The sequence below is a fragment of the Ursus americanus genome, chromosome 9 (assembly GCF_024610735.1).
Source record: "Ursus americanus isolate L20-20 chromosome 9, mUrsAme1.1.p, whole genome shotgun sequence".
NCBI lineage: Eukaryota > Metazoa > Chordata > Mammalia > Carnivora > Ursidae > Ursus > Ursus americanus.
The window spans coordinates 46,799,432-46,824,331 of NC_142135.1; the positions used below are offsets into that span (position 1 = coordinate 46,799,432).

General features: G+C 36.9%; 1 protein-coding gene across 2 annotated transcripts in view; it reads left to right on the forward strand.

Moving 5' to 3' along the window:
- Positions 1-24,900, forward strand: part of CNGB3 (cyclic nucleotide gated channel subunit beta 3) — a 132,268-nt gene that overhangs the window by 71,139 nt on the left and 36,229 nt on the right. For both annotated transcript variants that reach the window (XM_087864417.1, XM_045805641.1), the window contains exons 11-13: positions 7,273-7,414; positions 10,996-11,155; positions 12,418-12,515. In XM_087864417.1, coding sequence (XP_087720543.1) covers positions 7,273-7,414; positions 10,996-11,155; positions 12,418-12,515 — 400 coding nt within the window. The remainder of the gene's footprint in view (positions 1-7,272; positions 7,415-10,995; positions 11,156-12,417; positions 12,516-24,900) is intronic.

Sequence of the window (24,900 nt, forward strand, 5' to 3'; positions counted from 1 at the left end):
ATGACTTGTCATACATTTCTAAATAAATTACAATAAAGTAGTTTTCAATGATTACTGAATTCTCTAGAAAGTAAAAAGAGTTTCCAAACTCTAAAAAGACAAATGTGTATACTAAAGCTGGAGCAGAGTCATGCAATAGCCACTAAGGAACAGAAATAAAGAAGATAACTTCTTACTCAGCAGGAGAAAAAAAAAAGAAGAAGAATGAGAAAACTAAAATTAAAAAAAAAAAATTCAACCAGTCCAAAAAAAGCAAAAAAAAAAAAAAAAGTTAAAAAAAAAGAAAAGAAGTTATGGGGAGAAATCTAGAAAATAGAAAACAGAAAGGGAAGACAAATTGAAAGCACAAAATAAGATAGTAGAAACAACTTAAAATATATCAATAAGCACAATTAATTAGTATGGACTAAATTCACCAATTTAAAGAGATTGTCAATTAATATTAGTCAAATTTTAAAGCAAAAATTATTGTAGATAAAAAGAAGATCACCATATAATGGTAAAAATTTCAATTCACCATCAGTATATCCCAATTCTAAATGTGTATGCACTAATAAAATACTTATAATAAGTCAGAGACAGTCATAAAGCAAAAATTAATTAAAAGAAGAGAAATTGACAAATACACCGTCAAAGTGTGAGATATCAACACACAACTATTGATTGACAAAGCCACCAAAACACTTACTGGAGCTATAAAAGATTTGAGAACCCAATTAACAAACTTGATTTATGTTTCTAGTTTTTATTTAAATTCTAGTCAGTTCACATATAGTGTTCTATTAGTATCAGGAGTAGAATTCAGTGATTCATCACTTACATATAACACCCAGTGCTCATCACAAGTGTCCTCCTTAATACTCATCACCCATTTAACCCATCCTCTTGCCCACCCCACCCCCCAGTTTGTTCTCTGTAGTTAAGAGTCTCTTTTATGGTTTGCCTCTCTCTCTCTTTTGTCGCCTATGTTCACCGATTTTGTTTCTTAATTTCCACATGGTATTTACCTTTTCTGACTGACTTATTTTGCTTAGCATAATACATTCTAGCTCCAACCATGTCATTGCAAATGGCAAGATTTCATTCTTTTTCATGGCTGAGTAATATTCATATATATTCATATAATATTCATATATATATTATAGTTAAGGTTATTCATTATATATATGTGTATGTCTATGTAACACTTCTTCTTTATCCATTTATCAGTCGATGGACATCTGGGCACTTCCCATAATTTGGCTATTGTTGATAATGCTGTTGTAAACATATAAACATCGGGGTGTACATGCCCCTTCAAATCAGTATTTTTGTAAACTTTGGGTAATACCTGGTAATGCAATTGCTAGATTGGAGTGTAGTTCTGCATTTAACTTTTTGAGGAACCTCTCCATGCTGTGTTCCAGAATGGCTGCACCAGTTTGCATTCCCACCAAAAGTGTAAGAGGGTTCCCTTTTCTCTGCAACCTTGCCAACATCCGTTGTTTCCTGTGTTGTTAATTTTAGCCATTTTGACAGGTGTGAGCTGGTATCTCATTATAGTTTTGATTTGTATTTCCCTGATGATGAGTGATGTTGAGCATCTCTTTACATGTCTGTTGACCATCTGGATGTCTCCTTTGGATAAACACCTATTCACGTCTTCTGCCCATTTCTTAAATGGATTATTTGTTTTTGAGTGTCAAGTTTGATAAGTTCTTTATAGACTTTGGAAACTAACTCTTTATCAGATATGTAATTTGCATATACCTTTTCTCATTCCAAAGGTTGCCTTTTAGTTTTGTTTTGGTTTTTGTTTGCAGTAACTTTTTAAAACAAGCTTGATTTAACAGATAAAAATAGCACCTTGCACCCAAGAATTAGAAGCCACCCACTCTTTTTAATCACTCATGGAAAATTATAAAAAGTGGTTATTTTCTTGCCAAAAGTCAAGTTTCAATACATTTCACAGCATTGGTATCATACAGCCCACATTCTCTGATTATAAAGATAAGAATTACTCCATGGCTGTGCTCTGCTCATTGAGACAGAAGGTGTCTCATTCAAAACCTAAGGATAATCCTATTACCAGCTGTCAGGGGCACAGGTTGCTATTCTTACAAAGAAATTGCCTTTTTATATATATTATATATGTTTTATACATATTTATTTAAGCAGCATTTTTATATATTTTTAAGATAATTTGCATATGACAGTTATTAATATACTTACTTTTCCTCAAAGTTTTTAAACACCACCTTCTATTACTATGCCCCTTCTATTACTTCATATTACTCTTTGACTTCATAAGCCCAAAGTGTTTTTTACTTAACCCTTGTGATGGTGTCTGATGATCTATAAAGTGAAGGTTGCTTATGAGGTCACTGCACTTATATACTTTGCCTCATTAGAATTAGGCAGCAAATTGTGGGTCATAAGTGGAGTATTGTGAACATTTAAAATAAGAGTCAAATTTAATGCTATTCCATTAATCCTCACCAGAATAACAATATCTGTTCACTTTAATAGAAGACAAGGAGTCATTTTCTTTTATATTGAATAGATGGCATCCTTTATTCAACTGCGAAATTTGACAAAGAAGGAGAAGGCTTGGCTCAAAAGAAAAACATAAGTAGTTAAGGTTATTTGGTACCCAGAAATATCCCCAACATACCTTTGTTCTTTGTCCATATATACCACAGTTACTTATTTATGGACGTAAAGTTCCCGATGTCCACAAATGTCTTAACAAATCCTTAGCCCCAATCCCTAACATACAGATCTTCAAATGAAAGAGTAAAAAAAAGTAAGCAAAGCTGTCATGGGAATCAGTGCTTTAGACAGGGTGAGGAAGGAATCAAAATTACTATACCTGAATGTTAGGGAAATTTAGGACAACTTACCCCCCTTCATTCTACACATGAAAATGATGAGACCAAGGTATTGGCAGAAGGAGGAAGAAAGAGAAGAAAAGAGAAGAAAAGGAAAGAAGAAAGAAAGAAAGAAAGAAAGAAAGAAAGAAAGAAAGAAAGAAAGAAAGAAAGAAAGAAAAAGAAAGAACTGAACAGAGGGAGAAAGGAAGAAAGGAAGAAAAGGGGAGGGAGGGAGGAAGAAAGGAAAGAAAAGAGAAGTCTTTACACTAGACACTACACACCCTTTGGGTATAACAAAACACACCAGAACAGCAGTGAGTTCAGTGGACCAGAAAGGAGATGAAAGGCTTCTGGCAGCACAACAGGGAGAAGTCTGCAAGGAGACTCCACAGATGTGCTCACAGATGCACTCTTCCAATGTTCTTATTTCAGTAAGTCTAGGTGTGCATAACCATTCACTTCTTCTTTCATATCATTCAATAAGTATTATTAAATTCCTATTGTGCCGGGTCCACAAATACCTGTCTTTGTGGAACTTACCTTCTACTGAGACCATTCTCCCTGATAGCCAGTACCTCCAGTGACAAATTTATAGAAATGTGGGACTAAGGTGGATAGCAGTAGTTAAGAAGGTCCATACACAAACTATTAAATTAGATACTTTAAAAAGTTGCATGTCCCACTGTACATCCACCACAATGGCTAAAAATCAAGTGTTAGAGTAAGAACATGAAGCAACTGGAACTCTCATACATTGTTGGAGGGAATGCAAAATGAAAACCATTTTAGGAAAAGATCTGACAGTTTCTTTTACAATTAAACATACAACTTACATGTTGCATGATAAGTCAGTAGATTCTACACCTGAAACTAATGCTATGCTGTATGTTAACTAACTGGAATTTAAATAAAAACTTGAAAAAAAAAACCATGTTACAAACAAAGTCAAACCTAAATATTTACCCAAGAAAAATAAAAATATATGTCTATTAAAAACTTATATAAGTGCATTCAAGAATGTTTATTCATAACAACTAAAAACTTGAGACGGCTTGGTGTTCATACATAGGAGAAAAAACAAACTGTGCTATATTCATGCAATGGATTCCACTCAGCAGTAAAAAAGCAAAAACTGCTCTTACACACAACAACATGAATAAATTTCAAAATCATTATTCTGAGTGAAAGACATCTTACAGAAAAGTGTACCTATGGTATGATTTCATTTATGTGAAATTCTAAAACAGGCAAAACTCATCTCTGGTAGAAACGTCAGAAGAGTGGTTGCCTCTGGGAAAAGGAATGAGGGAACTTTCTAGAGAGATGGAAATGTTCTCTATCTAGATAAGTGTTTGGGTTACACAGATATATACATTTCTCAAAATTCATCAAATAATATACTTAAGATTTTGTGCTTTTATTGTATTTTTGAAATTTAAAAATAACTCTATACAAATATTGAACTATGGTTACTATGTTTATTCTGAAGCAATGTATTTAGAAGGAAGTGCCTTACTATCTGCAAATTACTTTGAAATGTATCCAAAAAATAAGGCATAAAAGAAAATAAGATGGATTGCTGAATGGAAAATTGGAGGGATATGTGACAACGTAGGTAGAGTAAAATTTTCATAGTAGAATCTACGTGTTCACTATAGAAGGTGGGTGTTCACTATAAAGTTCTTTCAATTCTTCTGTTTGAAATTTTTTATTAAAAAATGTTTGGGGGAAAGTTTCATGTCCTGTTTGTTTCACAGAAGAATTTCTGTTTTCACACTAAATGTTTTTTATGGTTTTATGTCAAATTCTGCCTTACTGCTCTAACTTGGAACTGTATATATACAGTTAGATACTTCATGTATTAAATCTGCCAGATAGAATCTCCTTGAAAAGATCTATCTGCCTGGCCTGTTAATAATAGAGGTGGACACACTTGACTAATTAAGCTAATCCTAGAAAAATCAATAAGATGCCATCTAACTAAATTGCAAATCTTACCTTTGGTTGTGCATGTCTGAGTGTATAAGACATGACTGAAAAAAGATCCAAAAACAAACCTCAAAGCATTAGGGCAGAAAACTTCCAATTAACATAGCAGACTATTTTGTACACAAAAAAATAGTTCAAGGCTAACCCTTCAGATTCAAATAATCAATGCCTATATTTCACATTTGATTGTTATTTTCTAACATCCATATATTCGAAAATGAGAGAAAGTAATTCATATTTGTTCCTGCTAACACTGCAGTGACTTTGAAGGAGACAGTAACGCAACATTTGTGATGGAGTTAGCCATGTAGGGAGTCTAGTCCCTGTCCCACTCTTGGTTAGTATTGTGTTCAATATATTTCCGTAATTTAAAGAGACCCACAGGTCCTAGACCTGTGACCAAACTAAATCAGGTAATAGGAAATTATAAATTGGAATTCGAAAAGTTAAAATGCAATCCATAAAATTAATTCTATACTTCTTCAAGGTGGTTCTCTTTGACATCAGTTCACTATAATATTAGCAAGTCCAAAGAAATCTGCCAGAAAAAATTACAGAGTGGTAATATTTTTATTCTCTTGGCACAGTGGTTTCAAACCTTCCCAAAGAGTTAATTATTTTTCTGTTCCTATATCTACCAGGTTAAAAAAAAAAAAAAAACTCATGTCCTTCAAAAGGTATTGAATTTCAAAATAGTGATTTCTTTCTAGATCTGTTTTTGAATATTGACTTTAACTATAGTTTGATTCTTTGTAAGCCTCCAACTCCCTACTGTTTGAAGATCTGAAAACTAAACTTTTTCACAAGAAAAAGACCACCCTTGTTCAAAGACTAATACATAATTACTTGAAGTGCAAATATTTACGTGGCACACCTAGACAATAAATAAAAGCCAGACCAGGGCCAGAATTCTGTAAAAAAGTACTGTTTTTCTGTCTACCCTAGAAACTAGAATTGCTAGTTGGAACCCACTAAGTCCAGTGCCTCCCTGCAACAATATATGGAGATGTTGTGTATGTACAGCAAATTTTTCTTTAACGATTCAGTAGGAATGCCTGATTCAGGCCCTGTTATCAGAGTTATATGGAATATATCAAGTAGTATACCTCATCATGCACAAAAATTACAATAAATGTACAATGAGGTTGTAATACCAACTTTCGTTCCCACCTTACTATGGACTCTATGAAACCCTTAACCAAATGTAGCTAAGTCAATCTTATATGTTGTCCTAATCTTTATCCTATTCTTTTCTACTGCCTTGATTTCTAATTCTCTTCCTACCTGGGCTATAATGATCCCAGTCTCTCCACTTGCAATTGTTCAAGTTAAGTACAGAATCTTCACCAAGTATATTTCTAAACTTAATTATTATGTTAATCTAAATTTCTAGATAAATTACCTATTCTACCCAAGAGAAATTTCCCTTCTAAGATTAAGGTCACTGTGCCTCTGTCTCTGTTATGGTTACATATTCAATAATTTAATAAGTGTGGGTAGAAAAGAGAGAGGAGGAATATATCTGCTGCATTTTCTATCAGTAAAAGCAATTGTATCTAAACTATAAAGGTTCTCCTATCTGTATAAATATCCTTGATCTCACAAATCACTAGTGTGGTAGTTTAAAGATGCCCTCAAATTCTTTGCTGCTCCTATCATTGTAAGGATTCTATAAAAAGTACTGCTATCCTTTCCCTCAACTCTGTTGACAAGAGATTAAGACATTATGGAACTTCTAAGTTATAAGAAAGCTTATAGCTACTGTCTGAGCTACTACAGCCACCATGTAAGAAGCCCGTCTACCCTGAGACTGCCATGCAATGAGGAAGCTCAAGCTAATCATATTGCAAGGCTGCTTGAAAGGAGGATACCCAGCCAATCCCAGCCATTCTAACCATTCCACCCAAGGCTCAGACATATGAGAGAAGAGATACCTTGGGCATTGCAAACAGATATAATATGTAGAACAGAGGAACCCAGTCAACAGTTAGAATCAAGGCCCCAGACATTAGGCCTCAATAAGTCTGCCCAACTATCTCCAGTCATTAAAGTCACCCCAGCTGAGGGTCTACTCATCATGGAGCATAGATGAGCCATCTCTGCCGGCTTTACACAAATACCCAACCCATGAATTTATGAGTCCTAATAAAATAGTTGTTTTGTACCTCTAAATTTTAGGGTGATTTGTTTTGCAGCCAGAGATAGGCAGAACAGCTAGCAAACACCTCCATGGGACTAATTGTTTAGTCATTTCACAATATTTATCAAGAAGTTTATGTTAGTACACATTGTATTTGCTAATGTTTCCTACAGAAAGAAAATCATGATTAGGAGGAAATGTGTTATAATTTAGTTGTAATCTATACTCCCACACATAGTGGTATTTTAATGTAATAGTAAAAAGCAAAATGTATATATTTTCTTTTCACAGGTATCTGAGATGTTATTACTGGGCCGTTCGAACTTTAATTACCATTGGGGGCCTTCCAGAACCACAAACATCATTTGAAATTGCTTTTCAACTGTTGAATTTTTTTTCTGGAGTTTTTGTGTTCTCCAGCTTAATTGGTCAGGTAAATGGAGATGAGAATCCCTAGATACATAATGCTGCTATTTTTGGAAGGCTAGTAAGGCTTCATATATTTACAGAAGAAAAATCAAAATCCATCGAGTGCTTTCTTTTCTTTTTTTTTTACTAATGTTCATCTATTTTAATGAATTGGAGGAGGATGTGAATGAGCCAACATTGCCTTTCAATTTTTAAACTGTTAAATCTATCAGAAGACCTATCCACAATGAGTGTCAGGTTAGACTCAGATAAAGTCAGGTTTCTAAATCGACTTCTTGGAATTTCCTGAAAAACCTTTAAAATCTCCCTTCTTTAATTAAACTTCAAATATTGTCATAAAGTCCCTAGATTAAAACAAACTTCACAGGTCACTTAAACCAGAGGCTACCAAATGCCATCTAAATCAATTTAATTAACAAGTCATTGGTTCATAAATGTTTATTATGGCATCTCTTTGTCTTTATTCTCAAGGAATCACAGTCTAGTAAGAAAGTAAAACAAGTAAAATAGCTATTGCAAGGTAGTTGGCATTTGCAAGGCATAGAGCCCGATATCTTTGTGGATTCCCAGATTCACAAGAAATAAAAAGGTGGACAGCATAGCATTCTTAGAAGGTATGCTTCCTTGGAAGGTACTTCACATACCATATGTTTGAGAACAAAGAAGTCATGTTGAGATTCATATCCTGGGTAAAGTTAGGCAAAATCACAAAATGACTATTCCTACCAGGTAAATCATTAGTTCTTATCACACTCACTGTGGTATGAATAAATCCCATGCTTTAACAAAATTTAGCAATAAAAGCTATTTTTATAACATTTGAGGCTGACCACAAATAGTCAAAACTCAAATCCTACATCCATGAATATCAGGGCCTGCTATCCATGGTGAGTACCAAAGGAAAGTTTGAAAGCTCTATATTAGTTCAGAATAGGGAAGCTTCCCAGAAGAATGTATTTGCAACATCTTTAAAAAAAAATCCAATAGTTTAGACAATCAATCAGAAACAGTGTGTGAAAGATGGCAATGATAAAACGTAAGTGTGTTTAAGGAAATAGGAAGAATACCAGAATGACTAGAGTGAAGGATGCTTGTAAATAGGTTAGAGATGTACCAAAGGACAAAATATTTTAAGGCACTCTCAGTGGAGTTGTTTGCTATCTCTAGAAATTAGCTAATTCTGGGAGGGATAGTACCAGATATCAAAGCATCAAAATACAGAAAATTTAAAAATATAGTTAAAGATATAAATAGGGATTTGGCAACTCCAGCCTGAGCATGGTAACAGAGTGGAGAGAAAGATTATAAAGGAAACTCTAGAAAATATTTAGGTTTGGGAAGAACACACAAGCAGTTAAAAACTACAAGTACAAAATATCATAATCTTAATGGCTTAGTCATTGCATCAACAATGATTGAAAATAGAAAGCTGGTTTAGAGAGAAATGCAATTAATTTGAACATAAATAGCAAATTTCTTATTATTCCATAGTTTCTCATAAAATCTGTGTGAGGTAGCCACATTCCCTTCAATGTTGTCTCACATTTATAAATGAGGCAACTCCAGTTTAAAGAGATTAAGAGGCATCCCTAATGCCTACATGTAATTTACAGTTGTATGATACAACCATATAATATCGATAGTAATAGTAAAATTTAACATGTATTTAGTACTTACTATGTCCAAGGTAATGTCTACAGGATTAAAAATTATATCTAGCTCCTGTTCAATTTTCTTACTACTCTAAATGTAGTCTTTGGACTAACAGCAGAAGAGTCACTTAGGAAACTCAAATTTCAGGCCTCACCCCAGAACTATGGAGTCAGAATCTGCAGTTTAACAAGATCTTTAGGTGATTTATATGCACATGAAAGTCTGAGAAGTGTTGCTTTACACACCACATCACATCTTCCTTTACATTGAATTTGAGGTTCCAACAGGAACAGAAAGAAATATTGGGCCACTGAAAATGTAGTACTAGAGCCTCCCCCCCACACACACACTGCAAAAAAGAGTGAGACAGGAGATACAGGTTTGTGCCTTAAACTCTCATAATGAATACAAGATGCTGAGGAAAACAATTAAAAACAAAAGAGGGACTGGGACACAATCTCCACTTATTCAAAATTCCCACATATAACCACACCAAGTACTACACCCTGGACCTGATCATCACATTTTAACTACAATATTCTATTTTCTGATACAACTCATAGAGACTGACATTTTCCCCCCTAATGTGAACACATCATGGAGCACATGTCTTCTTCACCAATGCTACCAAAACCCAGTGTTGCTGAACGAGAGCACATAAACTATTCAGATTACTTTCACTATAATTTCTGGGCCCTCAACATTGATCAATAATGCTCTTAATTATCTTTGGCTCCCAATTTAAAACTCTATTAAATCTCCCAACCCAACCCCTAATATTCCAATTCTCATGGCCTTAGGTGACTTGGTAATGTTTTCCATCTGTCAAGAATGGCTTGTATAAAGGAGATCTAGTAACTAAGGTTGTTGAAGAATATTTGGAATAGCCCCAAGAAGTAAGTCAGGGACTGAAATAGATGTATCCAGTTTGACTATCTGCATAGCTCCTCAGCAGAGACTTTTGATAAGAAGAAAAACCAATATATTGACTCTAAAAATATAAACTGAGGAAGGCACCACAATAAAAGAGCCATTTGAGGTAGACCTCAAAGAATGAATAGTTTTTCTATAAGCAGAAAAGGCTCAGCTACTAGAATGAATGAGCAAAGTCTCAAGAATGTAAAAGTGAGACCCTGGTTTTCCTCCGTATTATAAACCCACAGTCAAAGCAAATTTACAACCACTTGCTTCCCTGTATGTGAGAGGAAGAGTCAAGCTATATATCTTTTTTGTGCTGAGACCTTAAAGATCAGCTTTTAACCTAGAGTGGGTTTTTATGGCTGAGTTATAAACATCCAAGAACTAAAACCTGACAGTTCCTTAAGTATTGTCACAGCAGTAGATGATGCTTCAGTAATTTCAGCACATTTCAACTTCCGCTGAATACTGTGCCTTAAGCATGATGAGATTTGATTTTATCTGTCTAAACAACACAAAGGGAAGTACAGAGGTTGCAATTTCATGATGAATTGAGTCTATATAGCCAGCCACACTGGATAATCTATGAAGGATGCTTTCAAAGTGAGACGCACAAAAATGGACCAGACATTCTGCCAGGTAATTGCTCAACTTTCTTTGTACATCCCTTGAATAAGCACAAGCTGTATAATTTTTAAAATATCAACTAACATCTCTGCAGTAATATGCAAGTTGGCAAAGAAAATTGTATGCAGTCACATACATTATGTGACTGAATCCTCACAAAAAGGTCAAATGGTTAGAAAGACAGGTCCTAATGGGGTCAGAGGGAGGATATGATTTGCCCAGTGATTTATGTAAATGGTTGAAACTAAGAGTCAATATCAGCGTGTTAAAAATCAAGTAGTACATTCAAGTGGAATGTCTCTCATAAAAACTCTTAATTCAACCGGGCTTTTAGTAACTCTTGCAGTTCCTCGGCCAGGTGTGGAGTGACCATATTTGTGGTTTTAGATGCAAGATGTAATTGGGGCAGCTACAGCCAATCAGAACTACTTCCGAATCAGCATGGATCAGACCATTTCCTACATGAACACTTACTCCATTCCTAAGAGTGTGCAGAATCGTGTTCGGACTTGGTATGAATATACATGGGACTCTCAAAGAATGCTAGGTAAGCAAGGCAAATTAACAACTAAATCCCTGTATAGCATGTCCATATAATGCAAGTTCTATAAGTTAGAAGCAGAGACTACTTGGATTTGAAAGAAATATTGGAAAACAACTAAATGATCTTTAGAGTATTAGTTTAATACCATGGGATTTTTTTTTTTTTACATATCCAGACATAACTTACCAGTTATGTAAATTCTGGGAAAGCATCCACAGCTATTCCTGAGGACATGTCAAGTGAGGAAGAGCAGCAAAAGGAGCAGTAACAGGTTCCGTCCTTCTCTCTAACTGTAGATACTGCTCCAACTCCTTGGTTTAGGAGGGAACTAAGGACAAACAGTCCTTGGAACCAAGGAATTATGTTTTTATAGAAAGGATTTTCATATTTAGAATCAATATTAGAGTCAAAATAAGGATATATAAATTCTTTTTTTTCCTAAATGGTTGTAAGAAAACATCAAAAACAATCAACTCTCAGAAATTTGTACCATACTATAGACTAAGAATGGGCAGGTTTGTTTATGGAACATTTTATCAGCCTGAAGTCTTGTCATTAAATTCACATACAGAAAAATCTTTAATGTATTCACATTCTTCATTGAGTTAATAAGCAAGTAAATAACAATAATTTGAATTTACTCAACACATTTCTTTTAGATTTTTAGATTTTTTAGATTCCATTCCCAACCGAGCCATCTACCAATTATGCACAATTGAACAAGTCACTTACAACCTCTCTGAGCTTCAGTTCTTTTTTTGTTTCTTCTTTCCACAAGACAAGAATGAGAACACTTGCCCTTAGGGTTGTCACAAGGGTCAAATAAAATAGTGACAGAGCTCAGTAAGCTTTCAAATGCCATGTGGTACTCATTATAACTGGCCATCCCCAGGATGGTAGAGCTGGAATCCGCAGAATCAAAAGACAAGAACTAGATCCTTTTTCCATCAGGTTGTTCACTCACCAGCCATTGTCTCATGATGACTAAACTTTACATCTAAAGTTTCAGTAAACACGACGCCCTGAAGCTATTCGGAGTTATTATTTCATAAATAGTTAAAATACTTCTTTTCTCCATGAAAGTGATAGTGTGATTGTGATACATATGTATGTCCAATAGAAGTAATAAAAATATAGAATTTGAGGCAACTATTTATAAAAAGAGTTGGCACTTTGTTTCCTTAATTTTTAAAAATTTTCTTGTACTTTGGTGATTTTTTAATTAATTATTCTGCTTGTGGGTTCATATATTTGTCTTTGCAAAGATGAGTCCGATCTGCTCTGCACCCTGCCTATCACCATGCAGTTAGCCCTCACCGTGGATGTGAACCTCAGTATCATCAGCAAAGTCGAGTTGTTCAAGGCGAGTGCTTTTACAATGAATGCAAAAACATTGTATCAATTTCTCCTAAAGTCTAAGCTCTTGCTGTATATGGCATTTTTTATTTTTCTTGCCTTATGTTTTAACAAAATCAACCATAGAATTTATGTGGAGTTAGAGTCAAATAAACTGTGGGTCTCTCTTCAGGAGATGACTTATCCTTTAGAAGCCACTCTTTCCTAATTGGTGTCAGATAAGAGTTCTTCAGACTCTTCCTGAATTAATTTAAGTACAATTAAACTGTACAGCTTTATGTCTTTGCTACTATGCATGCCATTTCCCATTTATGAATGTACCTTGGCAATGTGTGACAAACCCCAAATTAGCTCTGGATTGGTCTGACAATCAGAGAATTGTGCCTAACCATGTCTTCTATTACTAACATTTTGGATTTAGGTTTTTAGATGGCCAAATTCAAATTTAGAGCCTTTTTTTTTTTAGAAAAAATGCATAACAGAAATTTTTTACTTTTTGAATGTTTTTAATTTTACTACCCTCACCTCTTCTTAATGCAGTGTACTGCATGTAAGTTTTTCTCATTAACATTTAATTCTGTGTGTAGCATTCACCGATTCATCTATTTAATTATCTGTTCATTCTCTTCATTCAGTAGATATTTATTAAGTTCCTACTATGTTTCAGGTGTCATTTTAGCCACTGGGAATACAACAGTTGAAAAAAATACTCTCACACATAGAGCTTAAATCCAAAAAGAGGGGGATGAAAAATAAATATGAAACATGTTTGGAGGTGATAATGCTATGAACAAAATTAAACAGTCTAAGGAGGATGAGAATGGTACTGGTCAAAAAAGGCTGCTCTAATGAAACACAACTGAGTGTTTAAGCAGAGGACTGCAAGAGGCAAGGAAGTGAGCCATGCAGATATTGGAAAAGGGAAGGGAAAGGTGGACAGAAGGGCAATATTACAGGAGGATAGACAAGATGAAGCCCTGAGTCGGGAACATCCTGAAGAAGCCAGAATAGCTGAAACAAAGGTAGGGTGATGGGAAGCAAAATGGTCAGAGGACAGTAAAATAAAGGGAGGCTGGGGCACCAGTGTGGCTTAGTCGGTTGAGCTTCCAACTCTTGATTTCAGCTCAGGTTTTTATCACAGGTTCGTGGGATTAAGCCTTGTGTCAGGCTCTATACTCAGCACAGGGTCTGCTTGTCCCTCTCCCACCCCCTCTGCCCCTACTCCTGCCCAAGCTCGTGCTCGCTCGCTCTCTTTCTCTCAAATAATTTTTTTTAAAAAAAAGAAAGAAAAAGGGAGGCTGGGACATCCAGGTGGCTCAGTTGGTTAAGTATCTGACTCTTGATATCAGCTCAAGTCTCAATCTCAGGGTTGTGAGTTCAACCACCCTACTGGGCTCCGTGCTGGGTGTGGAAAAGAAAGTGGGGGGGGGAGAAGGAAGAGAAGGAGGGAGGGGAGAGAGTGGAAGGAAGGAAGGATGGGGGAGGGAGGAAGGGAGACAAGCAGGAGGCAAATTAATGGAGGATCTTGGAGGCTGTAGGATAAACCCTGGATTGTACTGTGAGATGCAAAAACCAGTGAATATCTTAAGCAGAAGATGGCTTATTTAAGATCAGTTTGAAGGGATCATCCCTCTTATAATGTGTAGAATAGACCATGGAAGCAAATGTGAACAGCAGAGAGACCAAATAGTGGTTACTGCAACTGTCCATAGAAGAGATGATTGTGACCAGATGCAGAGTAATAGGAACATAGTTGTTAAGAAGTGGCCAAATATTGGATATATTTAAAGGAAGAGGCCAAAGTTTTTGCTGTTGATCGTGTGAAGGGAGAGGGGAAGAGAGAGAGAGAGAGAGAAAGGAATCAAAGCTGATTCCATGGATTTAAGCCTGAGGAACAGGAAGAACAAAGATACCACTTAAAAATAAGAAGTTTTAGAGTAAGTGTAGGGAGAGGTTGAGAGAAACAGACTCTGTTTTGGGATATGTTCATTTGAAGTGGGAGTTAGACCTGCAGATGAAATGTCATGTAGGCAGTTTGATGAATAATCTGAGTTCAGGGGAGATGTCCAAGCTGGAGTAATACATTTGGGCATATTAACACATTGATGTATTTTAAGCCATGGGACTGGATGTGATCCTCTAGGATGAAAGTGAAGACAGAAAAGAAGATGTAATCTAGACAGAAAGATATGCCTTGAAAATACATAAAACCATTGAAGACAAGATGAAGAAGCAGAAGCAGTATGGTAAAATGGTTGGGCAGAGTCACTCCCAGTGTTAGGTTCATCCCTGGCTCCATAGGATACTAGTGTTAAGTCAGTATCCTAGGACTCTTTTCTTGATACATCCTGTTCTAGATTTCCAACCAGATTTTGAGGAAGATATGAACCATGTGATTTTCAAATTGGCAGATGACACAAAGTGAAAAGGAATGGTTTTAAAATGTGTTAGATTACAAAACTTAAAAATAACTGAATATTTTAAACAATAAGCAAAGTCAAGATTAACTTCAACAACATAAAACTAAAGTTCCAAATTTGTGTCTAAAATTGAAATATTACAAATATAAAAAGAACCACAATTAGTTTTATAACAATTTTTTTACACCTGGATGTTTTTGCTGACCTCAAACTCTATATGAATCAACAGAGTAATGTATTATAATGCCCTAAATTTTAACATAATTTGGTTTTCTTGATTATTTCAACTATATCTGGATTAACATATCACATTGCAAATAACCAGTTGTAAGAACTTTTGTAAGGTAGATAAGCCAAGGGAGTAAGAGGTAGGAGTTGAATAGTGGACCAAGGAAATAGTAAAAAGATGATTTTTTTTAAACACTTTATTTATTTAAGAGAGAGAGTGAGCAAGAGAGAGAGCATGAACTGGGGGAGGGACAGAGGGAGAGGGAGAAGCAGGTTCCCCACTGAGCAGGGAGTCTGATGTGGGGCTTGATCCCAGGACCCTGGGATCATGACCTGAGCCAAAGGCAGTTGCTTAGCTTAACTGACTGAGCCACCCAGGTGCCCTAGTAAAAGGATGATCTCATAAATAAAATCATTTTATGATAATACAAATCAAATGAATGATTGCTTCTAGTGGGGAGTGGCAATGAAAATATTGAATAGAAGAGGCATAAAGGGACCTCCCAGGGTGATAGAAATTTTTTTTTTATCTTGCTAAGGTAATTACGGTGTATGCATTTGTCAAAATTGACCCAACTTCTCTTAAAATGTGTATTTTTCACTTCATATAAACTATTTTTCCATTAAAAAAAAAAAGAATGGCCTCAAAAGAAAACGTGTAGATGTTGAGGATATTTAGTTATAGGAAAAAATAAATCAAGAGGAGCAGAAGTTCATGTATTAAAATTGGTTATATGGACAAGGAATGAGACTTACTCTATATATGAAGTAGAAAATAAGTAGGTATGGAATCTTTCTAAATTTATGTCTGTGAAGGCAATCAGTAGTTTATACAAATTTGTTATTTTTCTTAAGGAGAAAATAGGCTGAGTAGTGATCCTACACCCTTACCTCATAAATTATACCCAATTAACTCTTATGTTGCTTCTGAATCAATTACATACATTCACAGAGTGTCACCTATGCACTCAGGCTGAATGCACAATGGAGAGAACATTTGAGGTATGTATGCCCAAAGGATGCTTAGGAGTCTACAGGGTGAGAAGGTGAAGGCTCCTGGGCAGGAACCTTCTTATGACTTATTATTACAAGTGTGGGAAATTATAACCTGTTCATGGGATGAGAGGAGTTTCCTTATGACAAGAGCATGGGGTGATAACCAAAGACGAATCTAGAAAGGTCAGTTGAAGCCAGGCTGTGTAGTGTGGGCCCAATTCTGTAAGCAAAGGAAGCGGGAAAGGAGGAAATTCACAGTGTAGATTTCAGTTTTACAAAGACAAAAAATGGAACTGCACTGAATAGACCAGAATATCCAAGGGTAACAAAGGATGACTGCCAACTGTCAAAAACCTCCTTATCTTGAGTTCTTCCTGAAAATGAATCTTCCATATCTTTAAAAGGCAGGCAGACAGGAAGAGAGAGAGAAAGAGAAAAAACAGAGAGATATGGCACCAAGATTGGAAGCAGGCAGGCATGTTTTGTGTCTTTCCAATCTTCAGGATTAGGGGAAATAAAAGGTACTTGAAAATCATTTAACTTACAAAGATTTATTTTAAGATGCCCTAAAGAATATTTTAGGTTTGTATCTTGGGCCTTCAGTCAAAAATTTCACAAGGACTTTTCTCCATTTTGTAAATTTTAGAATGGATACAGACGTAGTAGAATTTGTTTGCAATGCAGGACCAGAGAATGAGTCTATGCTAAATAACCTTACTTCAGTTTTTTCAAAAGACATATATCTGTTCCTTTAATTTTGTATTACATTCAATTTTTTTTAAAAACTACAACTGCTCTCTCACACTCTAAAAAATAAATGAATAAATCTTTTTAAAAAGGGGGAGAGAGGGTGCCTGGGTGGCTCAGTCAGTTGAGCGTACAGCTTTTTGGTTTCAGCTCAGGTCATGATCTCATGTGTCATGGGGTCAAGCCCCTCATTGGGTGCTGTGCTCAGCAGGAAGTCTGCTTGAGATTCTCTCCCTTCATCTCCATTTGCCCTTCCCCTTACTGGTACACACACACTCTCTCTCTTTCTAAAAAATAAATGAATAAATCTTTATTAAAAATTCAAAAATAAAAATAAATTAAAACTGCAAAAAGCACACTGTGCTTATATTCCTTTCCTTTTAGCCTTGTGAAATTTGTTTATATAATAGTGGAACAATGGCTGTTGTAATGCTTCAGCAAAAGTAATATAATGCTGCAGTATCATAAATTATAATATGAACAATGTCCCATGAAAGTTGTCCATACTATACTTGATTCTTCAATCCTGATACTGCCACCATAAACCTTGCTATACCCAATTCTTAATGGCCTCTACATTAGTCAGGGTAGTCCAGAGAAATAGAACCAATAAGATATACACATATATAAAGAGAAAGAGACATTTGTTTTAAGAAATTGGCTAATGTAATTATCAGGGCTGGCAAGTTCAAAATCTGCAGGGCAGGAGGGAGTTAAGATGGTGGAGAAGTAGGGGACCCCTTTTTCAGCCAGTCCCCTGAGTCGAGTTGGATAAGTACCAGACCATCCTGAACATCCACAGAATCAGCATGAGACGCAGGAAGATACATCTGGATCTCTACAAATGAACATCTCCAGCGCTGAGTATTGAGGTACGAAGCGGGGAGCCATGAAACCGGGCACAGATATCAGAAGATAAATGGAAGGGGGAGGGAGCTGCGATGTTTGGGTGCTGGGAAGCGGTAGCCACCTGCACGGGGAGCGGGTGGACTCGAGGACCGGCACCCGCGAGAGAGCAGACTGAGACCGTGAGCCAGGGAACGAGCGCATCCTGACTGAAATGGAGCTCCAGTGCGCTCACTGGAACCAGACTGAGACCGGGAGCTCCGGAGCGCACGGGGCGGCTGGTGGCTGGCAGCTGGCGGTGTTAGAAACACAAAGGACAGAGATGCCCCAGCCCTGGAATTGAGGGCTGGGACGCTGGGTGTGGGGCACACATCCTGGGATGCTGCAGGGTTGAGCAGCACCAACAGAAACAGAGTTAAAGTGGCCAGAACATCAGTGGAGAATGGTCCGCAAGCCCTCTGTTCTGAGACAGAGGCTGAGATTCGGCTCCTGCTGCTCTGACTCTCAGAAGAGGCACAGCAAACCTCCAGGGAAAGCCCCCAGAGTACAAAAGCCTGGAGATACTGGCTCACAGTGTGCCCATCCCCATCCCCCACGCAGGGGACATGGAGACTCTACCCAAACAGGGTTGCCTGAGTATCAGCACGGCAGGCCCCTCCTCCAGAAGGCAGGCTGAAAAATCAAGAAGCCCACATCCCTAAGATCCCTATAAAACAAGTGCGCACTGCCTGGGTCCTGGTCAATAATTTGGGCTATGGGACAACCCCGCAACCACTCCTCATCAGAATGACGAGAAGGAGAAATCCCCCCGGGCAAAGAAAAGACAATGAGTCTGTGGCCTCTGCCACAGAACTAATGGATATGGATATAACCAAATTATCAGAAATGGAATTCAGAGTAATAATGGTCAAGATGATGTGTAGACTTGAAAAAAGTATTAATGAAAATGTTAATGAGAATATAGACTCTCTAAGGGCAGAAATGAGAGTGAATCTGGCAGAAATTAAAAATTCTATGAGCCAAATGCAGGCAAAACTAGAGGCTCTGACAGCCAGGGTGAATGAGGCAGAAGAACGTATCAGCGAATCGGAGGCTGGGTTAGTAGAAGAGAAAGCTAAAATAGAATCTGGACTCAAAAAAATCCATTCTCAAGAATGTAGGTTACGGGAGATTACTGACTCAATGAAATGTTCCAATGTCAGAATCATCGGCATCCCCGAGGGGGTGGAGAAAAACAGAGGTCTAGAAGATATATTTGAACAAATTGTAGCTGAAAACTTCCCTAATCTAGCAAGGGAAACAAACATTCGTGTCCAAGAGGCAGAGAGGACCCCTCCCAAGCTCAACCATGACAAACCTACGCCATGTTACGTCATACTGCAATTCGCAAATATTAGATCCGAGTGTACAGTATTGAAAGCGGCCAGGGCAAAGAAATTTCTCACGTACCAAGGCAAAGGTATCAGAATTACGTCAGACCTGTCTACACAGAACTGGAATGAGAGAAAGGGTTGGGGGGGCATTTTTAAAGCTCTTTCAGAGAAAAACATGCAGCCAAGTTTCCTTATCCAGCAAGGCTATCATTCAGAATTGATGGAGAAATAAAGACCTTCCAGAATCACCATTCATTGACCAATTTCATAACCATGAAACCAGCCCTACAGGAGATATTAAGGGGGGTTCTATAAAGGTAAAAAGGCCCCAAGAGTGATACAGAACAGAAAGTCACAATCAATAGAAACAAAGACTTTACTGGCAACATGGCATCATTAAAATCATATCTCTCAATATTCTGTCTCAATGTAAATGGCCTAAATGCTCCCATAAAAAGCCACAGGGTTGCATATTGGATAAAAAGACATGACCCATCCATTTGCTGTCTACAAGAGACTCATTTTGAACCTAAAGATATATTCAGACTGAAAGTAAAGGGATGGAATACCATCTTTCACGACAATGGACCTCAAAAGAAAGCTGGGGTAGCAATTCTCATATCAGACAGATTGGATTTTAAACTAAAGACTATAGTTAGAGACACAGAAGAGCACTATATTATTCTTAAAGGATGTATCCAGCAAGCGGATATGACAATTATAAATATATATGCCCCCAACAGGGGAGCAGCAAGATACACAAGCCAACTCTTAACCAGAATAAAGAGACATATAGATAAAAATATGTTAATAGTAGGGGACCTCAACACTCCACTATCAGAAATAGACAGAGCAGAAAATTGCAAAGAAACATGGGCTTTCAATGCCATACTCGATGAGTTGGACCTCATAAATATATATAGAACACTACACCCCAGAACCAAAGAATACTCATTCTATTCTAATGCCCATGGAACATTCTCAAGAATAGACCATGTTCTGGGACACAAAACAGGTCTCAACTGATACCAAAAGATTGAAATTATCCCCTGCATATTCTCAGACCACAACGCCTTGAAATTGGAACTCAACCACAAGGAAAAATTTGGAAGAAACTCAAAACTTGGAGACTAAGAACCATCCTGCTCAGGAATGATTCAACAAACCAGGAAATCAAAAATCAATTTAAACAATTTATGTAGACCAACGAGAATGAAAACACAACGGTCCAAAACCTATGGGATACTGCAAAGGCAGTCCTAAGGGGGAAATACATAGCCATCCAAGCCTCACTCAAAAGAATAGAAAAATCTAAAATGCAGTTTTTATATTCTCACCTCAAGAAGCTGGAACGGCAACAGAGGGACAGGCCTAATCCACGCACAAGGAAGCAGTTGACCAAGATTAGAGCAGAAATCAATGAATTAGAAACCAGGAGTACAGTAGAGCAGATCAACAGAACTAGAAGCTGGTTCTTTGAGAGAATCAATAAAATTGACAGACCACTGGCAAGACTTATCCAAAAGAATAGAGAAAGGACCCAAATTAATAGAATTATGAATGAAAAAGGAGAGGTCACAACCAACACCAATGAAATTGGACGGATTATTAGAAACTTTTATCAACAGCTTTATGCCAATAAATTAAGCAATCTGGAAGAGATGGAGGCCTTCCTGGAAACCTATAAACTACCAAGACTGAAACAGGAAGAAATTGATTTCTTAAACAGGCCAATTAATTATGAAGAGATTGAGTCAGTGATAAACAACCTTCCAAATAACAAAACTCCAGGCCCAGATGGTTTTCCTGGGGAATTCTACCAAACATTCAAAGAAGAAATAATACCTATTCTCCTAAAGCTATTTCAAAAAATAGAAACAGAAGGAAAGCTACCAAACTCATTCTATGAGGCCAATATTACCTTGATCCCCAAACCAGGCAAAGACCCCATCAAAAAGGAGAATTACAGACCGATTTCCCTAATGAATATGGACGCCAAAATCCTCAACAAGATCCTGGCTAATAGAATCCAACAGTACATTAAAAGGATTATCCATCATGACCAAGTGGGATTCATCCCTGGGATGCAAGGGTGGTTCAACATTCGCAAATGAATCAGTGTCTTAGATTATATCCAAAAAGAAAAATTCAAAAATCATATGATTCTCTCAATAGATGCAGAAAAAGCATTTGACAAAACACAGCATCCTTTCCTGATTAAAACCCTTCAGAGTGTAGGGATAGAGGGTACATTCCTCAATCTCATAAAAACCATCTATGAAAATCCTACAGCAAATATCATTCTCAATGGGGAAAAGCTGAAAGCCTTTCCCTTAAGATCAGAACACGACAAGGATGTCCACTCTCGCCACTATTATTCAACATAGTACTAGAAGTCCTTGCAACAGCAATCAGACAACAAAAAGGGATAAAACGTATCCAAATTGGCAGAGAAGAAGTCAAACTGTCTCTCTTTGCAGATGACATGATACTCTATATGGAAAATCCAAAAGAATCCACTCCCAAACTATTAGAAGTTATAGAGCAATTCAGTAATGTGGCGGGATACAAAATCAATGCTCAGAAATCAGTTGCATTTCTATACACGAATAATGAGACTGAAGAAAGAGAAATTAGGGAATCCATCCCATTTACAATAGCACCAAAAACCATACATTACCTTGGAATTAACTTAACCAGAGATGTAAAGGATCTATATTCTAGAAACTATAAATCACTCTAGAAAGACATTGAAGAAGACACAAAAAGATGGAAAAATATTCCATGCTCATGGATCGGAAGAACTAACATAGTTAAAATGTCCATGCTACCCAAGTAAGGAGGGCACATATTGCATGGTGCACTGGGAGTTATACACAACTAATGAATCATCGAGCCTTACATCGAAAACCGGTGATGTACTGTATGGTGACTAACATAATATAATAAAAAATCATTATAAAAAAAAAATGTCCATGCTACCCAGAGCAATCTACACTTTCAGTGCTATCCTGATCAAAATACTGATGACATTTTTCAAAGAACTGGAACAAATAGTCCTTAAATTTGTATGGAAGCAGAAAAGGCCCCGAATCGCCAAGGAACTGTTGAAAAGGAAAAACAAAGATGGGGGCATCACAATGCCGGATTTTGAGCTGTACTACAAAGCTGTGATCACAAAGACAGCATGGTACTGGCACAAAAACAGACACATAGACCAATGGAACAGAATAGAGAACCCAGAAATGGACCCTCGACTCTTTGGGCAACTCATCTTTGATAAAGCAGGAAAAAACATCTGGTGGAAAAAAGACAGTCTCTTCAATAAATTGTGCTGGGAAAATTGGACAGCTACATGCAAAAGAATGAAACTTGACCACTCTCTCACACCATACACAAAAATAAACTCCAAATGGATGAAAGACCTCGATGTGAGACAGGAATCCATCAAAATCCTAGAGGAGAACATAGGCAGCAACCTCTACGACATCGGCCAAAGCAACCTTTTTCATGACACATCTCCAAAGGCAAGAGAAACAAAAGATAAAATGAACTTGTGGGACTTCATCAAGATAAAAAGCTTCTGCACAGTCAAGGAAACAGTCAAAAAAACTAAGAGGCATCCCACGGAATGGGAGAATATATTTGCAAATGATACTACAGATAAAAGACTGCTATCCAAGATCTACAAAGAACTTCTCAAACTCAATACACAAGAAACAAATAAACAAAACAAAAAATGGGCAGAAGATATGAACAGACACTTTTCCAATGATGACATACAAATGGCTAACAGACACATGAGAAAATGTTCAAAATCATTAGCCATCAGGGAAATTCAAATCAAAACCACACTAAGATACCACCTTACACCAGTTAGAATGGCAAAAATTGACAAGGCAAGAAACAACAATTGCTGGAGAGGATGTGGAGAAAGGGGATCCCTCCTACATTGTTGGTGGGAATGCAAGTTGGTACAGCCACTCTAGAAAACAGTGTGGAGGTCCCTTAAATGTTAAAAATTGAGCTACCCTATGACCCAGCCATTGCACTACTGGGTATTTACCCCAAAGATACAGACGTAGTGAAGAGAAGGGCCATATGCACCCCAATGTTCATAGCAACATTGTCCACGATAGCTAAATCATGGAAGGAGCCGAGATGCCCTTCCACGGATGACTGGATTAAGAAATTGTGGTCCATATATACAATGGAATATTACTCAGCTATCAGAAAGAACGAATTCTCAACATTTGCTGCAACATGGATGGCACTGGAGGAGATAATGCTAAGTGAAATAAGTCAAGCAGAGAAAGACAATTATATGATTTCTCTCATCTATGGAACATAAGAACTAGGAAGATCGGTAGGGGAAGAAAGGGATAAAGAAAGGGGGGTAATCAGAAGGGGGAATGAAGCATGAGAGACTATGGACTCTGAGAAACAAACTGAGGGCTTCAGAGGGGAGGGGGGTGGGGGAATGGGATAGGCTGGTGATGGGTAGTAAGGAGGGCACGTATTGCATGGTGCACTGGGTGTTATAGGCAACTAATGAATCATCGAACTTTACATCAAAAACCAGGGATGTACTGTATGGTGACTAACATAATATAATAAAAAAAATTTTTTTTAAATCTACAGGGCAAGCCAACAGGCTAGAGACCCTGAGAAGAGTGAATGTTGCATCTCAAACCCAAAGGCAGTTTGGAAACATAATTCTCTCTTGTCAGAGTACTTCAGGGTTTGTTTGTTTGTTTGTTTGTTTGTTTCCTCTTAAGGCCTTCAACTGATTGAATAAGGCCCACCCACATAATGGAGTGTTTCCTTGCTTTACTCAAAGTCTAATAACTTAAATATTAACCTCATCTAAAAAATACCTTCACAGTAACATTTAGACTTATGTTTAACTAAATACCTAAGAAGGCTGTAGCCTAGCCAAGTTAACCCAAAATTGACCATCACAGACCCCAAGCACTGCTGGATTTATACAGAATATAATTAAGTCAAAAGTAAGAAACCAAGCTATTGCTAATGCCAAATTTGAAAATTGATAAATGCATCCTCTCAAAAATAATAACTGTTGTTTATTATTATTCTCACTATGTACTACACTGTATTATCTGCTTCAATACCTTCTCTCGATTCTCACAGCAAACCTCTAACAAAAGTTTTATTAGTATCCCCATTTTATAGAAAGTGCAAACTACTTACCTGATTGAGGCCATAGATCTCAAAGCAGTGGAACAGGGTATGAGCACAGGTTTTTCTTACTACACAGTCTATGAACTTAACCACTCTACGATGCTATTTTTCAATTCCCCACCAGCCCTATCTGGACGAATGATAAGATGTTGAGCAACCGGAGAAGTTTTCCTAGGATCAAAAAACAATGCTAGCTCAAGGCCATTCCTTACCAGTTTTCACAGAATTAGTATTAGCACATCAGTTTCACACCCAGAAAGCTAAATTCACACACAATTTGCTATTCTCCTACTAAGACAACACCCTAAATCTCATGTGGTTCTTTTCTTTCTCAGTCAAAAGCAGAATTAGAGTCGCAGGATTTTACTAAAATTTTTCTTCAATCAATTGTGGTTAATTAGTAAGATTTGCTGCTTCTACATGGGGTTTCAAGAGCTTCTAAAGAGCTTAAGGATGAATAATCATATTATAATATTTTTTAAGTTTTTCCACAAAAAAATGGCTCTCTTCCTTGTAGATTGCATGATGTTACAGCCCAAGCTCAAGTATTAAGCTAATAAGGAACAATTCATTTCTATAA